Source organism: Natrix helvetica (assembly GCF_964273705.1).
Source record: "Natrix helvetica genome assembly, chromosome: 2".
In the NCBI taxonomy this organism is placed as follows: Eukaryota; Metazoa; Chordata; class Lepidosauria; order Squamata; family Natricidae; genus Natrix; species Natrix helvetica.
Genome location: NC_138552.1, coordinates 123324286 through 123346862, shown reverse-complemented (window position 1 = coordinate 123346862; position 22577 = coordinate 123324286). Strand labels below are relative to the sequence as shown.

At 38.4% G+C, this 22577-nt stretch overlaps 1 protein-coding gene across 1 annotated transcript in view; it reads right to left on the bottom strand.

Annotated features, from left to right (window-relative positions):
- Nucleotides 1-11402: 11402 nt before the first annotated feature.
- ADGRF5 (adhesion G protein-coupled receptor F5) overlaps nt 11403-22577 on the bottom strand; it is a 35805-nt gene continuing 24630 nt past the window's right edge. Inside the window, exons 12-20 of the mRNA XM_081941896.1 lie at nt 22200-22424; nt 20940-21101; nt 20114-20313; nt 16921-17100; nt 14643-15998; nt 13727-13768; nt 13535-13594; nt 13094-13178; nt 11403-12232 (exon numbers count right to left, since the gene is read on the bottom strand). Coding sequence (XP_081798022.1) covers nt 12153-12232; nt 13094-13178; nt 13535-13594; nt 13727-13768; nt 14643-15998; nt 16921-17100; nt 20114-20313; nt 20940-21101; nt 22200-22424 — 2390 coding nt within the window. The 3' untranslated portion in view covers nt 11403-12152. The remainder of the gene's footprint in view (nt 12233-13093; nt 13179-13534; nt 13595-13726; nt 13769-14642; nt 15999-16920; nt 17101-20113; nt 20314-20939; nt 21102-22199; nt 22425-22577) is intronic.

The window sequence follows — 22577 nt, the reverse complement described above, 5'->3', positions numbered from 1 at the left end:
GGGCCTTGTTAACAACGGACCTCGCATTGCATAACAGCAGCCTCAGGCCTTGGGTCTGTAACTCTTGACCACCTAGAACGCGGGGGTTGGTACAAGCGACCGGGTGTAACCAGCAACCACGGTCTCCCAACCGACTGTAGGTTCTTAAGCTGTCCTCGTATCTGCCCCTCCCTGCGACCGTTGGAATTAAAGAGCCCTGTATAGGAATGGTGTCCTCCCCCTCCTCCTCCCTTCCGCCCCTTCTGCTCGCGACCACACTGGCATTGATTACTAGTCGGGCCCCACCCAGGGGCCTAGGACGTCGTAACGTATTTTCGTAATATACGTGCAGATCCAAGCAGTGCAGCTTTTTGCATTTGACTGATGGTGATTTTGTCAAGTTTTAACTGTTTTAAATGTAATTCCAGTGCTTTTGGAATAGCACCCAGTGTGCCGATTACCATTGGAATTACCACTGCTGGTTTGTGCTATAATCGTTGAATTTCAATTTTTAAGTCCTGGTATTTCGCGACTTTTTCATGTTCCTTCTCCTCAACCCTGCTATCACCTGGTATTGCGATGTCTATGATTGTAACCTTCTTTTTCTCAACCAGTGTGATGTCTGGTGTGTTATGCGCTAGTATTTTGTCTGTTTGTATACGAAAATCCCACAGGATCTTGACCATCTGATTTTCGGTGACTTTTTCAGGCTTATGTTCCCACCAGTTTGTTGTTTTAATATTATAATTTTTGCACAAATTCCAGTGGATCATTTGTGCTACTGAATTGTGCCGCAATTTATAATCAGTCTGCACGATTTTTTTACAGCAGCTGAGTATGTGGTCAACAGTTTCATCAACTTCTTTGCAGAGTCTGCATTTGGCATCATCAGAGGATTTTTCGATTTTGGCCTTAATGGCATTTGTTCGGATAGCTTGTTCTTGCGCAGCCAGGATTAGTGACTCTGTTTCTTTCTTTAATGTACCTGTTGTTAACCATAACCAAGTTTTTTCACTGTCCACTTTATCTTTTATTTTTTCCAGAAATTGACCATGTAAGGCTTTGTTCTGCCAACTCTCCATTCTTGATTTTATCACATCTTTTCTGTATTCTTGTTTCGTCTGTTGGGCCTTCAGTAGATTTTTGTTCTTTACTTCGATTAATAGATGTTCTTGACTTTCTTTTAAATAATCAGCCAGTGCATGTTTTTCTTCTTCAACTATTTGCTTCACTTGTAATAATCCTCTGCCACCTGATCTTCAGGGCAGGTATAGTCTATCAGTGTCACCACGTGGATGTAAACTGTAGTGCATTGTCATTAGTTTCCTTGTTTTTCGGTCCAAAATGTCCAAATCAGCTTGTGTCCAGTTAACTATACCAGCTGTGTATCTTATAACTGGTATTGCCCAGGTATTTATGGCCTTGATTGTATTTCCACCATTTAATTTAGATTTCAAAATTTTCCTAACTCTGTTGGTGTACTCTCTCCTGACAATAGTTTTTACTTCTCCATGTTTGATGTTATCCAACTGCAAAATGCCTAAGTATTTGTAGGCTTCATTTTCGTTGCATTTAATTAGTTGGCCATTGGGCATTTCAATTCCCTCACATGTAGTGATTTTGCCCCTTTTTATGGATACAGTGGCGCATTTTTCCATGCCAAACTGCATTGAAATATCATTGCTGAATACTCGGACTGTGTTTGTCAGTGATTGGATTTCTATTTCTGACTTTCCATAGAGTTTCAAATCATCCATATATAATAAATGTGAAATTTTTTCAGCTTCTTTGGCTGTTTGGTAGCCTAATTTCATTTTTTTTAAGATTACTGATAGTGGGATCATCGCGATGATGAAGAGAAGAGGTGAAAGTGAATCACCCTGGAAAATTCCTCGCTTGATATTAACCATTCCGTAGTTCTCATTCCCTACTGCCAACTCAGTTCTCCATTGTTTCATCGCCTTTTCAGTGAAGGATGTAATATTTTTACTAATGCCAGTTGTTTCTAAGCATTTTATGATCCAACTATGTGGCAATGAGTCGAATGCTTTTTTATAATCAATCCAGACCATATTCAAGTTCGTTTTTCTTTTCTTACAATTTTCTAATATCATTTTATCAATTAGGAGCTGATCTTTTGTGCCCCTACTCCTTCTTTTGTTGCCTTTTTGCTCTACTGGCAAGATGTTGTTTGTTTCCAAATAATCCATAATGTTATCTACAATAATGCCTGTGAGTAATTTAAAGGTTGTTGGCAAGCATGTTATTGGTCTGTAGTTTTCAGGTATTGTTCCTTTAGTTGCATCTTTCTGAATCAAGTATGTTTTTCCAGTTGTCAACCATTCATCAATTTGACCATTTTGTAAAATTTCATTCAGTTGCCTGGCCAACATTGCATGTAAACTGGTCAGATATTTGAGCCAGAAACCATGTAATTGGTCATTTCCAGGTGATGTCCAATTCTTTACTTTTTTTACTCGATTTTTGACCATCTCAGTTGTTATTTCTAATACTTGCATTTGTTTGTTACCAATGCTTTCCTCAAAGTCATGTATCCACTTTGCTTCCTTATTGTAGTCCTTTGCATTTCCCCACAATTCTTTCCAGAATTTAGCTGTGGCCTGCTTTTCTGGTTTTTGACTTTTGGTGCCACCATTCACATTAAGACTTTGATAAAAACGCCGTTGGTCTGATCGAAATTGTTGATTTTGTTTATACTGGATGATTCGTGCCTCATATCTTTCAATTTTTCTAGCTGTTGCTGTTATCTGCTGTTTTACAATCTCTACAGCTTCATTGATGTTTCTTGTATCCAATCTATATCTTCTGATTAGCTGATCTATGATTTTTCTGTTTTTAAGCCGTTGCTCATGCATGTTCTTTAAGTTGCTAGCATCTGCCCTTAATTTTTTGACTTTTTTTTCTAATCCAATTTTCCACTTTGGCTTTGATGCTTTTTCCATTGTGTGATTAGATACTTTGATTTTAATGCCTAGTTCATTAGTGACTATTACAGCTGCACTGTACATTAACTGATTTGTTTCCAAGATGGATCCCGATTCAATTGTTGAAAGCACTGCATTAACCATTTTCATGATAGGACCCAAAATTTTCTTAGGGACAGTTTTTAATGATGGTAAATGTTGCCTTTCCTCCCTAGCCAGAAAATGCTCCATGATCTTGTCCTTCAGTTCATTTTGTTTTTGAGTTGGTTCATCAGTTGGTTCAATGGTAACTAGCTCTGGTGGTAGTGTTTTTATTTCCTCTCCGGCAGCTTCCTCTGAGAGTTCTCCTATGATTTCTTTAGTTGTGTCATGAGTATCACTTATTTCCTCTTGTGATGTTTTTTTTTTTTTGCAATTTGCCTGAATTTCCTCAAGTTCAACTTCGCTAAACACTTTATTCCGTATAATAAATCGCCTTTGATCTGCTAGTCGTTGTCCGCTAACATTTGAATCTGGATATTGTTGTTTCCATAAATCATACATTCGCTTTAAATAGCCTCTTTTTTTGGCTCTGAGTTGTAATAACAGGCCATTATGGCACGATTTTCATCTGCACTATATTTCTGTCGTTTTGTTGGCTGGTCCACTTGTAGCCCACTTGTCGATGGATGCCCAGGGACCTCAACATCCGCCGCAGCCCTTGTTAACCCGCGCGACAACCGATGCGGTATATAATTTTTATTCGTTTCTTTCACCATGTAGTATGGGATGGCACATTTTTTTATGGGGCCAGGTTGCCAACCTGACCCCAACCCTCCTCCTTTCTCATCCGGGCTTGAGACCGGCAATGGCGGAGTTAAATTATTATTATTATTATTATTATTATTATTATTATTATTATTATTATTATTATTATTATTATTATTATTATTATTATTATTATTATTATTATTAATTTATTTATTATTATTTATTAATTATTATTATTATTATTATTATTATTATTATTATTATTATTATTATTATTATTATTATTATTATTATTATTATTATTATTATTATTATTACTTTACCAGTTCAGTTATTAGCGTGGGTGGGGCCCCTCCAAATAGCGTTCCATCTACCTGCTCCATCTGAATGGGACAGACTAGAGGTCTTGTGCGTAGGCCCAGTTGCTTTACAATCGACATGCTGATTAAGCATCGAGTGCAACTGGTGTCCACAACTGCTTCAACTTCCCCTTCCACCTCTGTTTTGGATACTTGGAGGTGGACTTGGAAGGCTAAGGGGCGGATGGGTGCACTAACCATTGGGTCATCTTCGGCATTTCCCTCCTCCAAGGCCTCCCCATTGGTAGGACTCTTCATCACCTTAGTTTGGGGATTCTCTTCCAGAGGTTGTTACTAGATGATTCTTTTCTGGTGGCATCTGGAGCCTTCTCTTTACTGCCGTGGCGGTTGGTGCACACGTTTGTGGCATTGAGGCTGGAGCCAAGTACTCTGATGCTCTGTGGCCAAGTTGGCAGCAACGGTGACATTTTATTGGCCCCCACAAAGGAAGGAACCTAGTTACATCTCTAAACTTAGGAACCACCTCATCACATTGTTCTGCTATCCATCCTGCAGCTTCCCCCTCATTCATCCCTTCTTCCATCATCGAGAACTCTTCTCTGTAGGAAGGTGGGGTAAGAACCTGTTGGGGCATTGCAGATGAGACTGGAACCGCTGGGGAGGTCAATCCCTGGTTTGGCCACTGCCCAGTTATCTGCCATGGTGCCATCTGCTGAGGGAGAGCAGGTGCCCATTGGCATCTCACCCATCCATGACCTGGGGTTTCTTGATTCATAGGTTGCAGTTCAACCATCAATGGCTGGCTATGGGTGGTGGTTATGGGCCAAGGCCTCCTCTGCTGGCTTGGAGGATTTTCCCATGTTGACGATCAAGTAGGTGCCCAATGGCATCTCTGCCATTCATGATCTGGGAAGAAAGGCCAATTTGGTGATGCTTGATTAGTGAGAGATGCTGGCCAAATCCCTTCTTGCTGGCTCAGCTCTTTTATCGCTGCATGGAAGGAGTAATTATCTCCACTCCAGTCCTCCAGTCCATTGCAGCTTTTACTAGTTAAGGGAGGGGGGGAGATTGACTCACGTTTGGCTGAAGAAGTTGGTCTGGGATTCCAAACATCTTGTCGCTTCCAGCCATATGCAGAATAATCCTTTCCAAGGATTTTTTTCAAGAAAAAAGATGACCTGTTTGGATTTGAAAAACAGTCTCCTGAAACAAGATCGTTCTCTCATTGTAATGGTAAATTCAACACCTTGGTGCCAAGTTCACATTTTTCTCCTCCCTTATTCCAAATTTATTACTATGAATTTCTGGAGCATGGAATGGTGTTAACTCCCACTGATTAGGACAACACTCGAAAACATTGCTGTGGTGAGAGTTTATGTTGCACTGACAGGTAACCCACAGACATTTTTCCCCTTTCTAAATGCTTTTGAAAACAGAATCATTCCTTGACAATGTGGATGGTTTTTCTAGTACAGGATTGTCAAACTCGCGGCCCATGAGCCAGATGCATCACACACTGTCCATGCGAAGGGGGAAAAGTCACAATATGTCACGTGATGACACCATGACAATGTGAGTTTGACACCCCTATTCTAGTAATTAAATATAAACAGGAAATTTAATAAGCTCATTTTTGTTCTAACAGTGGTGCTATCTGGTTAAAGGATATGCCTGTGCCGCTGTGATAACTGCTGATGACATATGCATAACTAAACATTCAAAAATATTTAGAAATCAAATAGTCTGTCTCAGTCTAACCCATCTCACAAGGTGGAGAAAATAAGAAGAGGAAGCAGTACTATGTATGTTCAGTGCCTTGAATTATTAAAAAAAAAGAGAGAGAAAATTCCTCAAGATATAAAAAGCAGAAATGTCAACAAAATCCATGATCATCAGACTTTATATTTGCAGTATACTTAATAAAGTAATAAATACAACAATAACAGCTGCTAAAAGTTAGGTTTAAAGGATATGGGTTGACATCCTTTTGTAAGCAGCCAGTGTGGACAATTTCAGTTTCAGAAGAGAATTCATTTCACCACTTTTGAGAAATTCTTGAAAAGAATCTTTCCTGCATACAGTATCTGATTAAAGCTGTATTTCTGTAAATTCAAGGTTCATGGATCGTTTTTATAGTTCTCTTCCTCACCATCCTCAAGTATCAATGGATGTACAATCCTCTCTCAGGGTAATATTGTCCACTTCAACACTATGTGATAAAGTGGACAGACAGGATCTTAACCTAAAGCCGGTGATGACTGCACTCAAAGATTTAGTAAAGAGAAGGGGGAAAAGATAATTTGTGAGCCACCACTTAACTTCCAAGTGTCAATAAAGCTCTCTAGAGCTGGCCCAGCCTTGAGTAGAACCATTTAGCTACCAAAGATTCTAGAACAGAGCTTCTCAAAGTCAGCAACTTTAATATATGCGGACTACAACTCACAGAATTCCCCAGCCAGCTATGCTGATTCAAGATTAATATACACAGGTTGAAATCACCCCAGACTACTGTAATTTATTGATAAATAAACAAAACTAATAAAGTAGAAAGAATTAATGAATATTCACTATCATCATTTCCACTTCTTGCCAAGCAGTGGCCAGTATTTGTCAGATGCAGCGAATCTAATGAGTTTAGCATCATTAGGCAAGTCAGACTATTTCACATAGTTCATGTTATTTTTCAACATTTAACAACCCAAATGAAAAACATCTTAATTCTTGGGGACAGCTAATTAGCTGCCCTGCCTTCCATGGACCATGCTGCATTCATTTAGTTTGCAGTTCCACAATTCCACCAATTTAGAAGCCAAATATTATGTTGATTAAAGTACAACAGCTTTAGAAGAGGTTATTAACAATTCAGAAGTATACTGAACACCTGCAATTTGTATGATGCATAAGGTTTTCTAGAAGGGAATCCTCATCATTTAATCATCATTTAATATGAGAGCCACATCTTCATCAAAAAGAAAATGACTAAACGGCAGCAGAGTGGGTTGAATATAATAGCATCTCTAGTATGTCCTGAGAATTCAACATAAAGTTCAATCTTTGAAACAAAATTGAACAGAAATCCTAGAGAGGAAAATGAATAGAGCATACCAAATCACTCATTTACTCTCCTGACTTAATCCAGTAGAGTTCCAGCAAGTATGTGTCAATGCCAGTTCCCCCACCCAGTCTTCAGAATAGCCATAGAAGGGTTGTACTAGAGCTATTGATTCCAGGAATTATTATCACTTTAAAAAGCTAATGCAGTTATAACGGTCATATTTCAGTAACATACAATGTGATCTGTGACCCCTGTGGTAATAGAGGACTTTCAACATCTGTTATGAATTTCATTCTCACCTGATTTTTACAGGGATAAAAAAGCAGATCATAAAAAGCCGATAAATATTTACAGATTAATTGTGCTTAATCATTTTGCGTCAGGAACATTTTCTCTAAAGCATTCATGAATGCTATACAAAGGACTATGGTCCTTTGTACAGGCACAAAAGCCTGTTAAGCTTACTTTGTAAGGAGAGAGTACAGTATCCTTTCATCCATTTTAATGATGGCAAACATTATGGTTCCTGAATCTTAGACCTTTATGGGCATCACCAGGGTGACAAAATGGTAACATTCAAATCTAAGAGATACAGTACAGATGTTATTCAGTAGGACAAATATTTTATCTACAGACATGGCCATTTAATTTATGTTAATAAGAGTGCCGGTGGGGAAAAAGAGAAGCAGATGTCTTACAAGCCTGAATTCTCTAACCAAGGAGAAACCTCAGTGTGTCCTATTCTTCTTTAAAATAATATGAAGTCACCAGTGTTTGGATGGTGGTTGGTGATGAAAAATGGAGCCCTCCCATTGGCAGAGGCACCACAGGCCGGTCCTTTGCTGTTTCCAGGACAGCCCTGAAGGCCACATCTAAGCACCTGGCCCTTGAGTTTGACACCCCTGCTCTAGGTAATCAAAATTTGAGATCCAAAAAAAATCCTGAATTTCTATTCATTGAATACCCATTTAACATAATTAAGCTATGACTTGTGCTACTATCTAAGAAGAAGAAAAATACAGTGTATCTCCAAATGCTGCTGCTGCAGCTGCTTCTTCTTCTTCTTCTTATTATTATTATTATTATTATTATTATTATTATTATTATTATTATTATTATTATTATTATTATTATTATTATTTGTCAGTGTACAACATATATACAATGAGATTGGTTGAGATCCCTCAGTGCAGATTTGAGAAACATAGCCAGGTAATGGCAACCACACTGCAGTCATAAGTAGTTGCATTTCTCCTTCCTTGCAGCTGTGCTGGATTACAGAGTCAGTCTAACAATTTAGTAATATTCTGAATGTTATGAAATCAGGTACCTTCAGCTTTTCACACCAGATTTTCTTTTCTTTCACCTGTGTGTACCATTAAATTACCAGGGAAATTTATTGCATATACCATGTTGGTAGGCCCAGAATGACAGGATATGATTTGTGTTTGGTTAGACAGAGGTCTGAATTGCAAACAGAAATAATTGTTTAATATGCTGCCATAAAGTTAACTATATGCCATAAAGTAGATTATAAAATACAATGTGTGCTCATGACATGTGAAATATTAACTCTAGTAGTTTTCCGCAGATTGTTTACAAGTGCAAGTTTTAATTTTGTGTTTCTGAAGGAACAGTGCATGCTGTCTTCATAAATATAATCCTTATCTTACTCCCTTTTTAAAAATTGTAAGGGAAAGGTAGAGGAAGATGTTGAGCAGTACATGCAATAAAAAACAACCCATTGACTAGATATTCAGGTTTGCTTGTAAAATCTGTCTCTCTTCCTTTTTAAAAATATTTTTATCCAGATGCACCCCAAGCAAAATCTTCCTTAGAGACAGTGTGAAATGCCAGAAAGCACCCATCCATTGGAATCTTCTGCTGGCTGTGGAGTTGCTGGAAATCTTGCAATAACCATCATCATTGTTTCTATAGTAGAAGGAGGAAATGCTTCTCCAAGAAACATTTTGGGACTGTCATCATATATCACCTCATCAATATATAGTATGGGCCTGATGGATCTGTTTTATATTCCTTTTGATGGATGAGTTGTATCTGGTCTACCATTCCTATACTGTCCTCTCCAACTCCATCCCCCATTTGTAGCCTGCAGTCCTATGGATGTGGAGAATAAATTATATTTAATTTCCCAGGGCCTACTTCCCTGGCATTAAGTGCAGAGCTACTTCCTCTGTTTAATTATGTTCTAGAGAGTAGGCTGCTGTGTTATTTCAATGAGCATACTTTCGACTTCATTGTTCTGCTGCTGTTCTTTGGAGGCGAAACATTCTCATTAACGAAGAGCAGGAAGATGCATTATTAATAGCTAGCACATAGGCTTGCATGAAAATCAAGAGGTTGAGTTATATAATAATCAGTAGATTGTTTGCTGTATAAAAAGCCACTAGATCTGCTTTGGTCTTTTCTGCCAAGGGGTTAAAACCTGTGGTACCAGAAATGCTTTTCTTTTAATCTCATCTCATAACAACTTATTTCTTTAGAAGTGTTGGGAAAAAATGTGTTACATAAATCCTTTCTTTTCTTAAATATACAGATAAAGTATCACTGAACTCATGGACATGCATCTCTGAGTAGTTGACAGAAATGATCTGACATTGCCTTCTTCTGGGACATTTATTTTCAACTTTCCAGATTAGCCTACAGTCTTGCTGACATCCCATTCAAGGATCAACCTGGCCTGACTTTGTGTAGCTTTTTGAGATCAAACAAGGTTTACTAAGTGCTGTCACAAAGTGGAGCTCTTTTGGCTGGAATTGATAACAGGAAACCAAATTGACAGGAAACCAGAGGCATTCCCATTAGGTATAATGACAACTAAATATAAAAAAGAGACTCTATATCTAATTTTACATATAATGACTGGATCTAGGATTGCATTCGCTCAGAGATGGAAAAACAAGTCGACACCAAATAAAGATGAAATAATAAGAATGATTCTGGACTGTGCTGAGATGGACAAGTTAACAAAAGAAAATCAGGGAAAGGAAGAGGCAGAATATTATCTGGTATGGGGAAAACGGTACAGGTGGTTCGAGGAAAGAAATAAAGATTAACGACAAGAACCTAAGAAAGATAATAATTACAAACCAAGGATAAATGTTACATATACACAAGAGGAACAAAGTCTGCCAGAGGTAAACAGCCAAAGTATAGATAGATAAGTAAAAGATAATGAAACAAGAGGGTTAAAAATTGTGAAATTTAAGTGAAATATATTAGGAGGGAAAACATCTATATAAATAAAAATGCAATGTTTGTTTGTTTGAAATCTCAAATCTCCGAAAGTTCTTCCCCACCTCTGCCAGGGGACTTGCGCTTTCTCTTTTCTTTCTTTTCCATTTAACCAGACTGGGCCACCGCAACACATGGCCGGGTACAGCTAGTTGTAAATAAGAATGTACTGCTAAAACAGCTATTAGAAGGAACATGAAGCTCCAGTGTGTTGTATAAATGTAGTCTATGTCTTTGTATTTGTGTGTCTAAAAATAAAATTTTAAAAATCTGCTTTTTAGTTTTTTTATATTCTAAAAATGAATTTGTTTGCTTTTTTTTTAGTAGCAAACCAGTGTAGAGATATTATTTTAAAATATGGAAGCTTTTTTGTAGTTTGGGAAATTTGCACAGGGTTACCTACAAATCCTGGCCTCATCCCTGTTGCAAAAGGCAGTTGCCATAGATTCTCTAGAATGCTCGCCAATGCTTCAAGATCAAGTTTCTGAAACTCACCTTAGAAAGATTCAGCTTGAATACAAAAGGTTTGAGATTCAGTTGCAAGACACTCCAAGTGGGACTGAGAAAGACAACAAGTCTACAACATGGAACCCTTTTTTTTTTTTGAAAAAACAAGTGAATTGTCAGATGGACAATTGTCAGTGGACATGAAAAAAAAATGCCCAGCACTCCCTAACTCTTCTGTACTGTGCAATAATGGTGAATATTTGTAGCTTGGAAGTAGGAAGAGAGTGAAGGTTCGTTCTATCAGCTTGTGGGTTAGTTTCCAAATGTTTCATTACCAGGATAGGTAACATCTTCAGCAGAGTTTAGGGGATGTCAGTGTCAGTGTTCTCTGTTTATAAGGGCTTCAGGTGTAGGTATATCAAGTGTGGGTCTAGTGATGGGTCAGCTATGAGTCATCAGAGAGTCTTATGATGGATTTTGTGATGGGTCTTGTGATAAGGAGATTACATCAAGTCAATAGTCACTAACAAAGCATGCCCCCCTTATAATTATATCCCATGTTGCAGTTTTCCTCCTCTTCCTCTCACTAGAAATTTCTTGCAGAAGCCCATAAAGAAAGTCATGCAAAGACAAGCAAGACACTTTAAGAAATTCTGGAGAAGCAGGTTTTATTAAGTCATATCTTCATAAATATATATTTACATAGAAAGGTTCCCTTTGTTTTTTCCTAGTAAAACAAGTAACAGAACTGGAAATGTTTCTATAATATAAAAATAAAGTGCTTCTCTTCTGTAGAGGCTGATAGCTCAAATGTTTCAGTTTATTTACAAGGTGATCAGCGCAATTTCATTGCTCTAACTCAGAAGCCAGTCTTGCTCAATTCAATGGGGTTCTTCCCAGGTGAGTTTATACTGGATTTTGTCCTAGAAAAGGATGTACCAGGGTATGAAGAGAACCACTGAAAATTATATTTACTTCTGAACTGACATCTCTAGGATTGCACTAGCAATGTTTTCACTTTCAGGAAAATAATAAACAAATGCTCCTACAATTTATATCAGCACACATAACTTTTGGGAAGTATGTTTGCTCTTGGCTGTGATATGTCTTTCCCACTGGTCCATTTTTAACACTGGATTGGAACAAATATGGCTACATTGAACGATACTGTAAAATAAATAATTCTGTAAAATAGCATTAGAGCCTGTGTCACAGAATGTCTAGCTTAAAAGATTTCAATTATTTGTCCGTTCATTATGTGGTATACCAGAAAAAATGTTAATTAAAAAGCCACTTCCTTTCCACAATCTGTAAAGTCAACATTCTATTATTCACTATTTATTCTGTAGTTATCATTTGAAAAATATTTGAGCTCTTTCAAATATGCAGGTATTTTAGAACTCATGTCAGTATAGTATGTGCCTTCGAAGTGCTTTCAGACAATATAGTTGATGATTCTGTAGAAGAGACTTCGTATTTTCCTGTAGAGTAGAGAAGTAAAATGGTAAAAGTCTTGCCTAGTTATTAGATACGGTATAAAGCACAAAACAGTTCCTAAGGCTAGTTGCCTTTAAACTGTTCTTTGAGCTTAAGAGGAAACCATAGAAAACAAGAATAAGCCTGCATAAGACCATCAAAATTAAAATATGCAGATTTATAGTAAATTGTAAATAGTCCTCTTCAATTCTTAGCCTGTCAGTCACAATCAACAACCCTTTTCAAACTGCATTCCAGTGTCACTGACTGCCTATCGAGTGTGACAGTATCAACCATGTCTAGAAAATGCCCAAAGATAATGAAAATATCCACATAGTTTGCCTGATTGGCCTCACACCAGGACCAATGGAAGAGTTATTACTGAAGAAGTTACCTGGTTGGGTAGCAAAACATCTGCAAGCAAACAACAAAGTTCAGAGAGCACCAAGTTCAGAGAGACCCCTCATATCAATGAGTCAAACCAGAGTTTTATTTTATTATCTTTAGCCGTTTTCCAGACATGATGACTGCAGTCATAAGACACTGACATCTCAGAGATCCTGAATAGATTGTCCATTTAAAAGGAACATTTATATTGAATGTATTTACATAAATAACTGAGAAGGAAAATTGTATGTACATTTCAAGGTTACCAAGCCTAAAAATTGGACTAATTGGATTTTAAATGATTTAATGAAGTTTTTATGTTTTTAAAGGCAATTCCATAAACAGTCTAAGAATCCTTTAACAGTATAAGAGTTAGGAACTGGCCTCTAAAATATATATTTGGAGATTGAGCTGATAAAAAAAAATACAGAATAGCAACAATGGGAAATGAATTGATGTCATATTTTTTCATCACATACCTGTTTTACCAAACAAATTATTTAAATTTCTTGAAAAAGTTGAATTGATGGAAAGTACAGGAGCCGACATGCCTTGCGATATTGACTGCAAAAGGGAAACATATACTAATAAAAAAGATATCAAAACATGTGCTTGTACATTTTTATTTTGCCAACAATATACACAATTAGAAATAAATCCCTCTCAAAACAACTGCTTTTATTTTCAAATCAGCATGGATTAATTAGTTTTCTTCATCTCCCAACTACAGAAATAAAGTGACAAAATCTTCTCATGATTCACTTGCCGAGGTGGAATGCTATCTTTGAATCTAAATCCACCATGCACTGCTCTAGCGAAAGCCAGATACTGTATAGAATGGCCCCTTTATCGACACAAGTCATTTTCTCCATGTAGAAGGATGCATTTGATTCCAACCTTTTATTTAGAAAGAATATTACCTTCGAGTGTTGTGAACTCCACCTGGACCAAGAATATTTATTCCGTATAGCTTCTCGTACCTGTGTGTTTCAAAGAAAATGAATCTTAATGCTTAATTATGTCTGTAGTTGCGTGTAATTTTATTGTGTAATTTTATTACACAATAAAACAATAAACACAAAACAGCAAATATCCTAAAATTGTGTCCTTACCTTCCTATCCCAGAGAGTTCCACCCAACAGAATGAATAATCCCTGCAAAATATTCAAAGATTGAAATTACATCTTTCAGTTCTTACACTACTATACAAAGTATTCAATACGCCTTATTTCCCACTAGTATTATTACAGAGGAAAAATATGAAATATGAAGATTATGAAGAAAAATAGCCCATTTCAGTGTACAGAAATTGCAAACAATCTAAGACAAAGTTTAAAAGGACTGATAACCAAAAGATTGATCCACATTAGAAACAAATTTTCAAAAAAGAAATGGGTGTTCTGATCACTCCCTGGTCTGGAATATTCGGAAACAACAAACTGTCTCAGGACAGGTAGCTAGGAATCAGGAAAGTGAGCATGATTCCCCACAGTTCTCAAGACTCAGAGATCAGAAATGCTACTTTATTTGTTTATTTAACTTTAAACACTCTGGGTACCATTTAGTTCCCTCACTGATTTGTTTAGTTTGGCAAAGTATATGCCAATTAAAATCCACAGAGATAATTATGATAATTTATTTTGCACAAGGTAATTTGGCTTATTTCTATGCTAAACCAAAATTCTAGAAGCAGATAACTGAACTCATTCATTCATTCAATTTATTCATTTATTAAATTTATTAAAATTTTATGCCACCTATCTCACTAATACAATAACACCGATGGCAAAAACTACTATTAGTGTTGCCATTTTCAAGAACAATATAATTTTCCAGAAACCCATGGTTCATTATAGGATGCTGATACCAATGACATCATTAGACTGCATGTTATGGAAAGAGCTGCTTGAATCACCCGTCAGTTTAGATTAAGTATGTATTATAACACAGAGAGATACCCAAAGAAAATATCAGTGATGTTTTTGACATCTAATTATTCCAAACAGCTGATATTATTAATCCACTTACCTGAAAGGCATTGAAAATAGTAAATAACATATGGAATATTTTGGGACTTCCTGGAACAACTGTGGCCAGTCCAAATCCCCAAGTAAGACCTAACAGTGGTGTCAGTACACCAATGCTCTTGGCAATTCGATACAAAGAACTCTTTTCTTCATTGATGGACTTTTCCCCAATTGAACGTCTTGATATTTTTGCTATAACCACAACAGTAACAATAGCATTAATAGCAACAATGATCATGGCAGGAATCACTAAGGCCAAGAGGGCTTTGCTTTCCTCCCAGTTGAGAAAGCAGCTCTTTTTCCTTGTGTAAGAGGAATATGGAAGGGTGCTGGCTATTGTGATGGCTGATATTATTAGAGGACAGATGTATCCCAAGCAGAAGCCAAGGGTTTTCATGATGGTTTTGCTTGCATTGTGTAGAAGAAAGACCAAGTGATAGAAGAGCATCAGTCCCAAAGCGAGCATCCAAAAGAAGACACAGAGGTAGAAATAGTGAACGAAATAAGTTGCTACTATGCAAAGATTCCCCTCCACTGCATAATTTTGGTCATGTGTTGCAGCAACAACAATGAAGCAGATATCTGCACTCAAGAGAGAAACTGCAATGTTCAGAATACAAACATGGCGCATGTATGCAATTCTTGTTTTGGTGACTGATTTCCACACAAACAGTTCTATTCCAAGGCAAATCATCAGGCTGACTATAGAAAGGCTCAGGCCAATGTAAGTGATATAAGTCAGTTCATCCAGTGAAGTTTCCTGATCGGGAGACATGAGCATGGCAAAGGAAGTTGTGTGATTGCAAGAGCAAATGACACTGTCCCCGTCATCCTTAGTTTCACAGCCCGTATTATCCCAGTCTCCTCCTTCTGCCAAACTGAAATTCCAAAAGACACATTGTGGATTGTTCATGGCCTGTTCACGCTTTGCAAAAGCCATTTTGATCTGGAAATCCTCATTTATTTGGGGATTTATTACTGTCGACATTACCAAACTATTTACTATTTCCTTTCTATACTGTGGAATGATACGTTCAATTGTTGAATAAGCCACACTGATGATAGTGATTGATTTCTCAGTATCAAAATTTGCACCCTCAATAAGCACACTTCCCCTGAGGCCTGCAGTCTGGAAAAAATCAAAGCTGCTGTTATAAATGGAGGGACTGCTTTTGCCAAGTACAGTTCCTTTGATTTGAAGACTGTCCTGTATGATTGAAGGAACAGATTGATTAATTGGTTGGAGTGATCCTAAAAATTGTTCTACCAAACCAAGTAATTGAGAACTCCCATTCTGTACATGTTTCCAAGTTTCTGTTGGACTGGTGATAATAGCTTCTACAGTAGACCCAAAGTTCTGCAAAAAAAACAAGGGGGGGGGGGATAATAACTCTTTTTAATTACCAGGTTGCATTAGAAAATCCTCTTCCTGTCAGTGTATCTCAATCCACTTACCAACTTCCAAAACAAAGATCCTAGTGTTGAAGTCTCAAATTCTTCTAACACTTGAAATATGTTATTAAGTTCAGATATGATAGTATATTATAACAGTGTGGAATTATACAAAGGATTAGTCATTAACCTCTACTAGCATCAGCTGGGCATCTTATGAGTAAGGGTCTACATAGTGATATTTAATCATTTCTCCATCAAAATTGCAACTTTGCTCTAATTTTCAGGTTATCACCAAACTCATCATGAATGTAACATGATCCTCCCCAAATTATCATCGTGTCATAGTTAATGTAATTTCAAATGCCCTACAGTATTTCAAAAAGGAACATTAAATAGAAAGAATTATAAGCACAAAAATCCTATACAGTGCTCTTACTTTGTCATCAGTCAGTCTTAGTCAGGGAGCTTTGACCCACCCAAGAAAACATGTTTAGGCATCTGTGCTATATGGCCTATCTGTACTATATCTATATTCATGTATATGTGTCCATACGTAACCACCAGAAATAGCACTCCCAAAAAGGAAATGGCCAGAAAAAAAGAAAAAGAAATTATATTAAATCAGCTTGGGTTTCAGTTGTGTTGGCAGAGACCAACTGGGCAGTTGGGAAATTTTGGATGCAATACTGAAAAGAAGTTCAGGAGTCCTGGGTGGGAAAAGTTGGTTTAAAAGGTAGTGAGGATTAGCTCCTTCTGTAGACAGCTTAAGAATTTTCAAGTTAAAAAAAGGGTGCAATTGTGTTTCTTTTTCTGCTTTCGATACTGATACTAACTCCCTTCAAGTAGATAGCAAGTAAAGTACCCCCAAGCCGTTTGCTACTTACTCCCATATTCTCTTCATTCGCCTCTACTGGTATGGCTGATACCAAAGTCAGGGTTTCAAGAACAGCATTTAGGTTTGCAGCAGACTTGTTTATTTCCTCCTGTGTCTGCTTGGTGGTTTCTTTCAGTTTTTTAAGGAATGTGGGCAACTTCTTCTGAGACTCTGGACTGGAGGCCAAAGACTAAATTAGAATTAAAGACATGTTAAAGACAAATTAGATGGAATGGCTGGATCATCAGCTAAACTAAACAGCTTTGGCTGCTTGAAAAAAAGTGCTGAATGTTGGGAACTCTGCTTGTGACATGGCAATGAAGACACATCACTTAAGTTTCTTCACAACTTAACAATGTCCAGTTGCCACTGAATGGGATGAAGAGACATTCCACTTTGAAGAAGACACTATCTTAATTTACTGTTTTCCCTTTTTGGGCTAAAGACCTTCTGCTAGAAGAGCAGGTGGCAGCTGGGGCCAGGGAAACCCTTGCACAAATTCATATCGTCCATCAATTTCACCCATTCCTGGACTGCTCATGGTCATTTCTGCCTTAGTCACCTCCCACTTGTTTATTGCAATGCTTTCTACATGGGGTTGCCCTTGAGGACTATCCAGAACCTGCAACAGAGCCATAATGCGGCAGCACATAGTTTCGGATGCCTGGTAGTTCATCTGAAAATTCACCAGCACTGTGTGAGCTTCACTGACTCTCAGTTGCTTCTGGGTGCAATTCAAAGTGCTGGTTATTATCTCTAAAGCCTTGCATGACATAGGGGCAGATTATTTGTGGGAATACCTCATCCTGAAGGTATATATCTATCTTACTAGGTTAGGTAGGAAGGGCATGCTTGAGGTCCTTAAATGTTGTCATCTGATACGATATGCCTTCTCAATGGTCACCCCAATTCTAAAAGGCTAGTGGCTACAATCTGAGGGATCCCTATCCTCCAATATTGAGTTAGGATGAGGGTTAACCTGGGAGACTGTTTGGTTTGTCAACTGCAGAGATGGGTGTTTCTGTTTTTAATATCTATTTTCTTGTTTTGAGACATTTGGATCATTTAAAGAGATAGGCAACTATGTAAGTTGTGTAAATAAAAAACAATGTGAGACAGTGTGAAAGTGGAATTATGTTTTTTAACTTTAATAATTCCACAGAGAGACAGAAGGAAAAAGCTGATCTTACCTGATTAACCAGACACAGACAATAGTCTAATCTAGGATTCCAGCATATATCTATACCTAATCTTTATTTATATCTATATCTACACACACACACACACACACACACACACACAGGTAGTTTGCTGTGTAGTGTCAGGACTGCAGCCATATTCCTTTTGGATCTTTGGCCTGCCACACTTTCTATTATTCTACTATGCCGTTTCTATTGTGGGAAAATGGAAGGGGGGATGGTACGGAGTTAAATGCTATGTAGCATTTCTAGAATCCAAGGTCATCCTTTCTCTCTACACCTCTGCACCTGACCAGAACTGGATGGGTGGAACTGCCAGTATGGCAGTGGAAGATTGGACCATGTGATGGGTTTGTGGGTGGGTGGGGGCAAGATCATAAACTTTTAACTGGGTGGGGAAACCGGGAAGCTTTCAGATACGTGTTTCCACAGATGTGCCAACATGGCTCTCTTAATAAATTGGAACTTTGAGCAATACTTTGCCTTGGACTCTGATTTAATTTTGGATGCTATTTGGAACTCTGATATGTAGTTTGTTGAAGTACAGGTAGTCCTTGAATTACAGCCATTCAGTGACATGCGGTGAGGTTTATGGCTGGTGAGGCTGGTGACATCATCAGGAAGGCGGGGAATGGGACCACGTGTGCTGAAGGCTGAGGCTGCCTCAGCCTCCAGCACACGTGATCCCATTCCCTGCCTTCCTGAGCGCGCTCCGCCGGCTCGAGCTCTGCGGTCCCCAACAGCAGCTGCTTTTCAGTGCTTTTCTGAGCGTCTGGCGTTTAGGACATCCGGCTATCTACCTAAATGTCAGATGCACAGAAAAGCACTGAAAAGCACTTCGCCTCCAAGCCACTTCGTCTTGATGACATCGCCATAGCTTCTGGGCGCGGCCAGACGGAGGTAGCCAGAGCGGCGCCGAGGTGGTCCAGGTGGACAAAACAGTGAGCAAGCAAGCAATGGAGGATCAGGCAGCCTGATCCTCGGTCACTTGCCCACCGGACTGCCTCAGTGCCACTCTGGCTACCTCCGTCCGTCCGCACCCGGCAGCTGCGGTGACATCATCAAGACGAAGTCCAGCGGAGGCAGAAATGTTGTCGGCGCTTCCAGACTTCGTCTTGGTGACAAAGCCACAAAAGCAACTGGGGAGTGACCAGAACCTTCCTGCCTCTGCTGGACTTCGTGCACTCCTCACGACTGCAATATACGTCCAGAAGTGGCTTTTGTGGCTAATGGGGTTTGGGCTTCCAGCCCAACAGCTCCTGCCACATCTGGACATCTATTGCAGTCGCGAGGAGCGCACAAAGTACAGCGGAGAGAGGAAGGTTATTGGCACTTCGGAGAACCCTCCTGCCTCCACCGGTTGCCCAGCTTGCACCGTCCCGCACGCACACCTCCTCCTCTCCTCCCTCCTCCTCCTCCTCTTCGCTCCCCAAAGGCTCTTCTCCTTACCGGAGCTTAGCGGGAGCCGTGTAAAAGGGATGGGAGGAAATATATACTATTATTATATATTATATATTATTTCATGATGAGAGGTGAGGCTCTGCCTCCCCTGACCGCACGTCCCTGCAGCCATTCATTTAGTGTCCAGTCGAAGTTACAACATTGTTTAACAAAGGAACCTTAAAATGTTGCAGCATATGCAATGTGACACTTTACGGCCATGTTGTTAGCATTGGCAATTTCAGTCCCATTCAGAAACTAAGGTCCACCTGTGCTGTCCAGCTGTTCAAAGACTTTGGAATGAGATGGAAAAATGAATCTATGTTCTTGACCATTAATCAAAACTACTGGGACCTCGTTATTCCTAGACAACATCAGTAAAAGAGAGAATCAGTCCTTCCTATGAGGCAGAAAACACTTGGTTGTAACAATCAGGTTGAAGAATTAAAGGGAAGCTCACTCAGACCTCATCCATTGACCTCTATTCTCAGAGCACTTTGTTTCAATAGACCTCAATTCCCCTGACTTGGCCTGGGCTCACTATGGAGACAGGAGCATGATTACCTCAGCAGAATTCAAAAGGTCATTGATGGGACCCGCCAGGCAGTTGTTTCTATAAACAGTCCATTTAGTATGATCACATCTATAAGTGATGTTTCCTCTCACAGAGTTACTTGTCCCATGCAAATTTAAGCAAGGCTTTATGATCTGTGCTTCATTTGCTCCCACACCAATGTCTGAGGAATTGCACACCACATTCTTTGCTGTGGGGAAAAAAGGTTTTTAAAAGGTTAAAGGTTTTACATTTTGCTTTCTGAGTCAGATGTCTTACTTACATCTTTATAAAGCTAGCTACAGTTCATCAGGAATAAGAACTCTTCCATTGCACATATGAACAAAACATCTACTTTTTACAACATTACAAAGAAACTCTTTTTAACTGAAAAATCCTGTAGTTTATTCCAGTGAAAGTGTGTGAAGAATTGATGATGGAGATTTTCCCCCTCTCACCAAATAAGCCTAATTTTTAGATGTTAAAGGAAGAAGGCTTTTTAAAGGACACAATTATGTAGGGCTTTGAATTTGGAAGGAAAAGGAAAGTATGTCTTCACATTAAAATTTCTGTTTTCCAGTGAGGAAGCATCAAACAAGATATTTTTGGAATGGAAAAAATATCTCCCCCCCATTTTTCTACAATGTGAAAGGCAGAGTCTTCAGAGAAAAATGCAAAATGTAAAAGACCCAGCACAAACAAATTACCTCTTAGCATACTCCAGTTATTTTTCAAGCAAACTTGTTTGTACTAGACACAAAGCAGATAATCCTAAATTATAATAATATTGACTTGCATGCATTAGTGACTGATTTATGCAATGCCATTCTCTCTTACCTGGTACAAAATGTAGGACCATAGCTGGACTTGTCACATTTTGATTGATTTGATTCATAAACATACAATGCACCTGGAGTGTACGTTCTTTGGAATTGCAGTGTATGTCTGTGAAACTTTGTATGGAATAGTAGCAATTGATATTATTTCTTCTTCTTCTTTCTGTAAAGGAACAAATTATTTAATGTGGGGTTAAGGTTTCAAAATCCAGAGTAAGAAGCTAGTCTCCCACTCTTAACCTAGATATTAGTCAGGTTTATTAAAATAAATGTATTCATATATACCCTGTTCCCCCCCCAAATAAGACCTCCTCAGATAATAAGCCTAATTGGGCTTTTGAGCACATACACTAAAATAAACCCTCCCCCCAAAATAAGCCCTCCCTGAAAATATTGCAACACAGCAGCAGCCATAAGGTGACCACACTCACTCCTTCTGCACCTCAAAAATAATAAGACCTCCCTGAAAATAAGGCCAAGTGCTTATTTCGTGGATCAAAAGAAAATAAGACCCTGTCTTATTTTCGGGGAAACACAGTAGTTAGGTGAAGACATTTTGTGTTAAATCTCTGAGAAAACAACTTTTTAACTGTTTGTAAAAGGCTTGACAGCTTCAGTTGAGACTCTGGGGGCTTAGGCCCTGTTTTCATCCGGTTACCTTCTATAACAGACTCCTGAAAATGGAGAATATTTATAGCTCAGGGTTGAAATGAGGATACTCTCTGAGCTTGTTTGTTTTCTTGCAGACATTTCGTTACCCAAAGTAGGTAACATCATCAGCGCGAGTAAGGAATGGGAATGTTTGCTAGCATGGATGATGTTACTTACTTTGGATAATGAAACATCTGTAAGAAAACAACCAAGCTCAGAGAGCACCAAGGAGCCCTTCACATAGACACTTGATACAGGTTTTTCCTTGAATACTAATCATCATTAGGGAATCAAGTATGTGGGAATCACTAAGAGAACTGGTGCTGAATTTCAGATTATTCAACCCCTGCTACAAAGCTCTAGGACAGTGTTTCTCACCCTTGCTAACTTTTAAGATGTATGGATGTCAACTCCCAGAATTTCTCAGCCAGCATAAATTGAGTTGAATACATCTCAAAGTTGCAAAAGTTGAGAAACACTGATGTAGAAGCAAACTGTGATGTTCATGCATGCATTTGACCTTGCCAAACCCCCATTACGTTTTCAAAGAGAAATGATTATCTAGTTATTCATCAACAGCTCTACTTCCACCCAACCTATGATTACTTACCTGCCCTAATAGGTAAGGGCATGTTGTGATCATGAGAAAAAAAATAAACAGTGTAATTTTCCATCTGGCGTGTACAACATTCCAGACTTCTTGTTGCTGGACAAGAAATGGTTGTCTCTATGGGATCTCTTATGATCTCTTGAGGCCGCAGCAAAGGAATAACTTTAATTGTTATATTTCCAAAGCTGCTCAAAAAACTTTGAGAAAAGTTGCATGTATAGATGCCTAGAAAAATAAAACCAGCAGGTTTAACAAATGCAATACTAAAGAAATTAAAAACAGACAGGTTTAAAGCAGCAGCAACTATCATTTAAGTCCTCTAAAATCAAGGAGTAGAAACGATTGAAAAGGCACTTTGGTGAACACATTATTTCATTG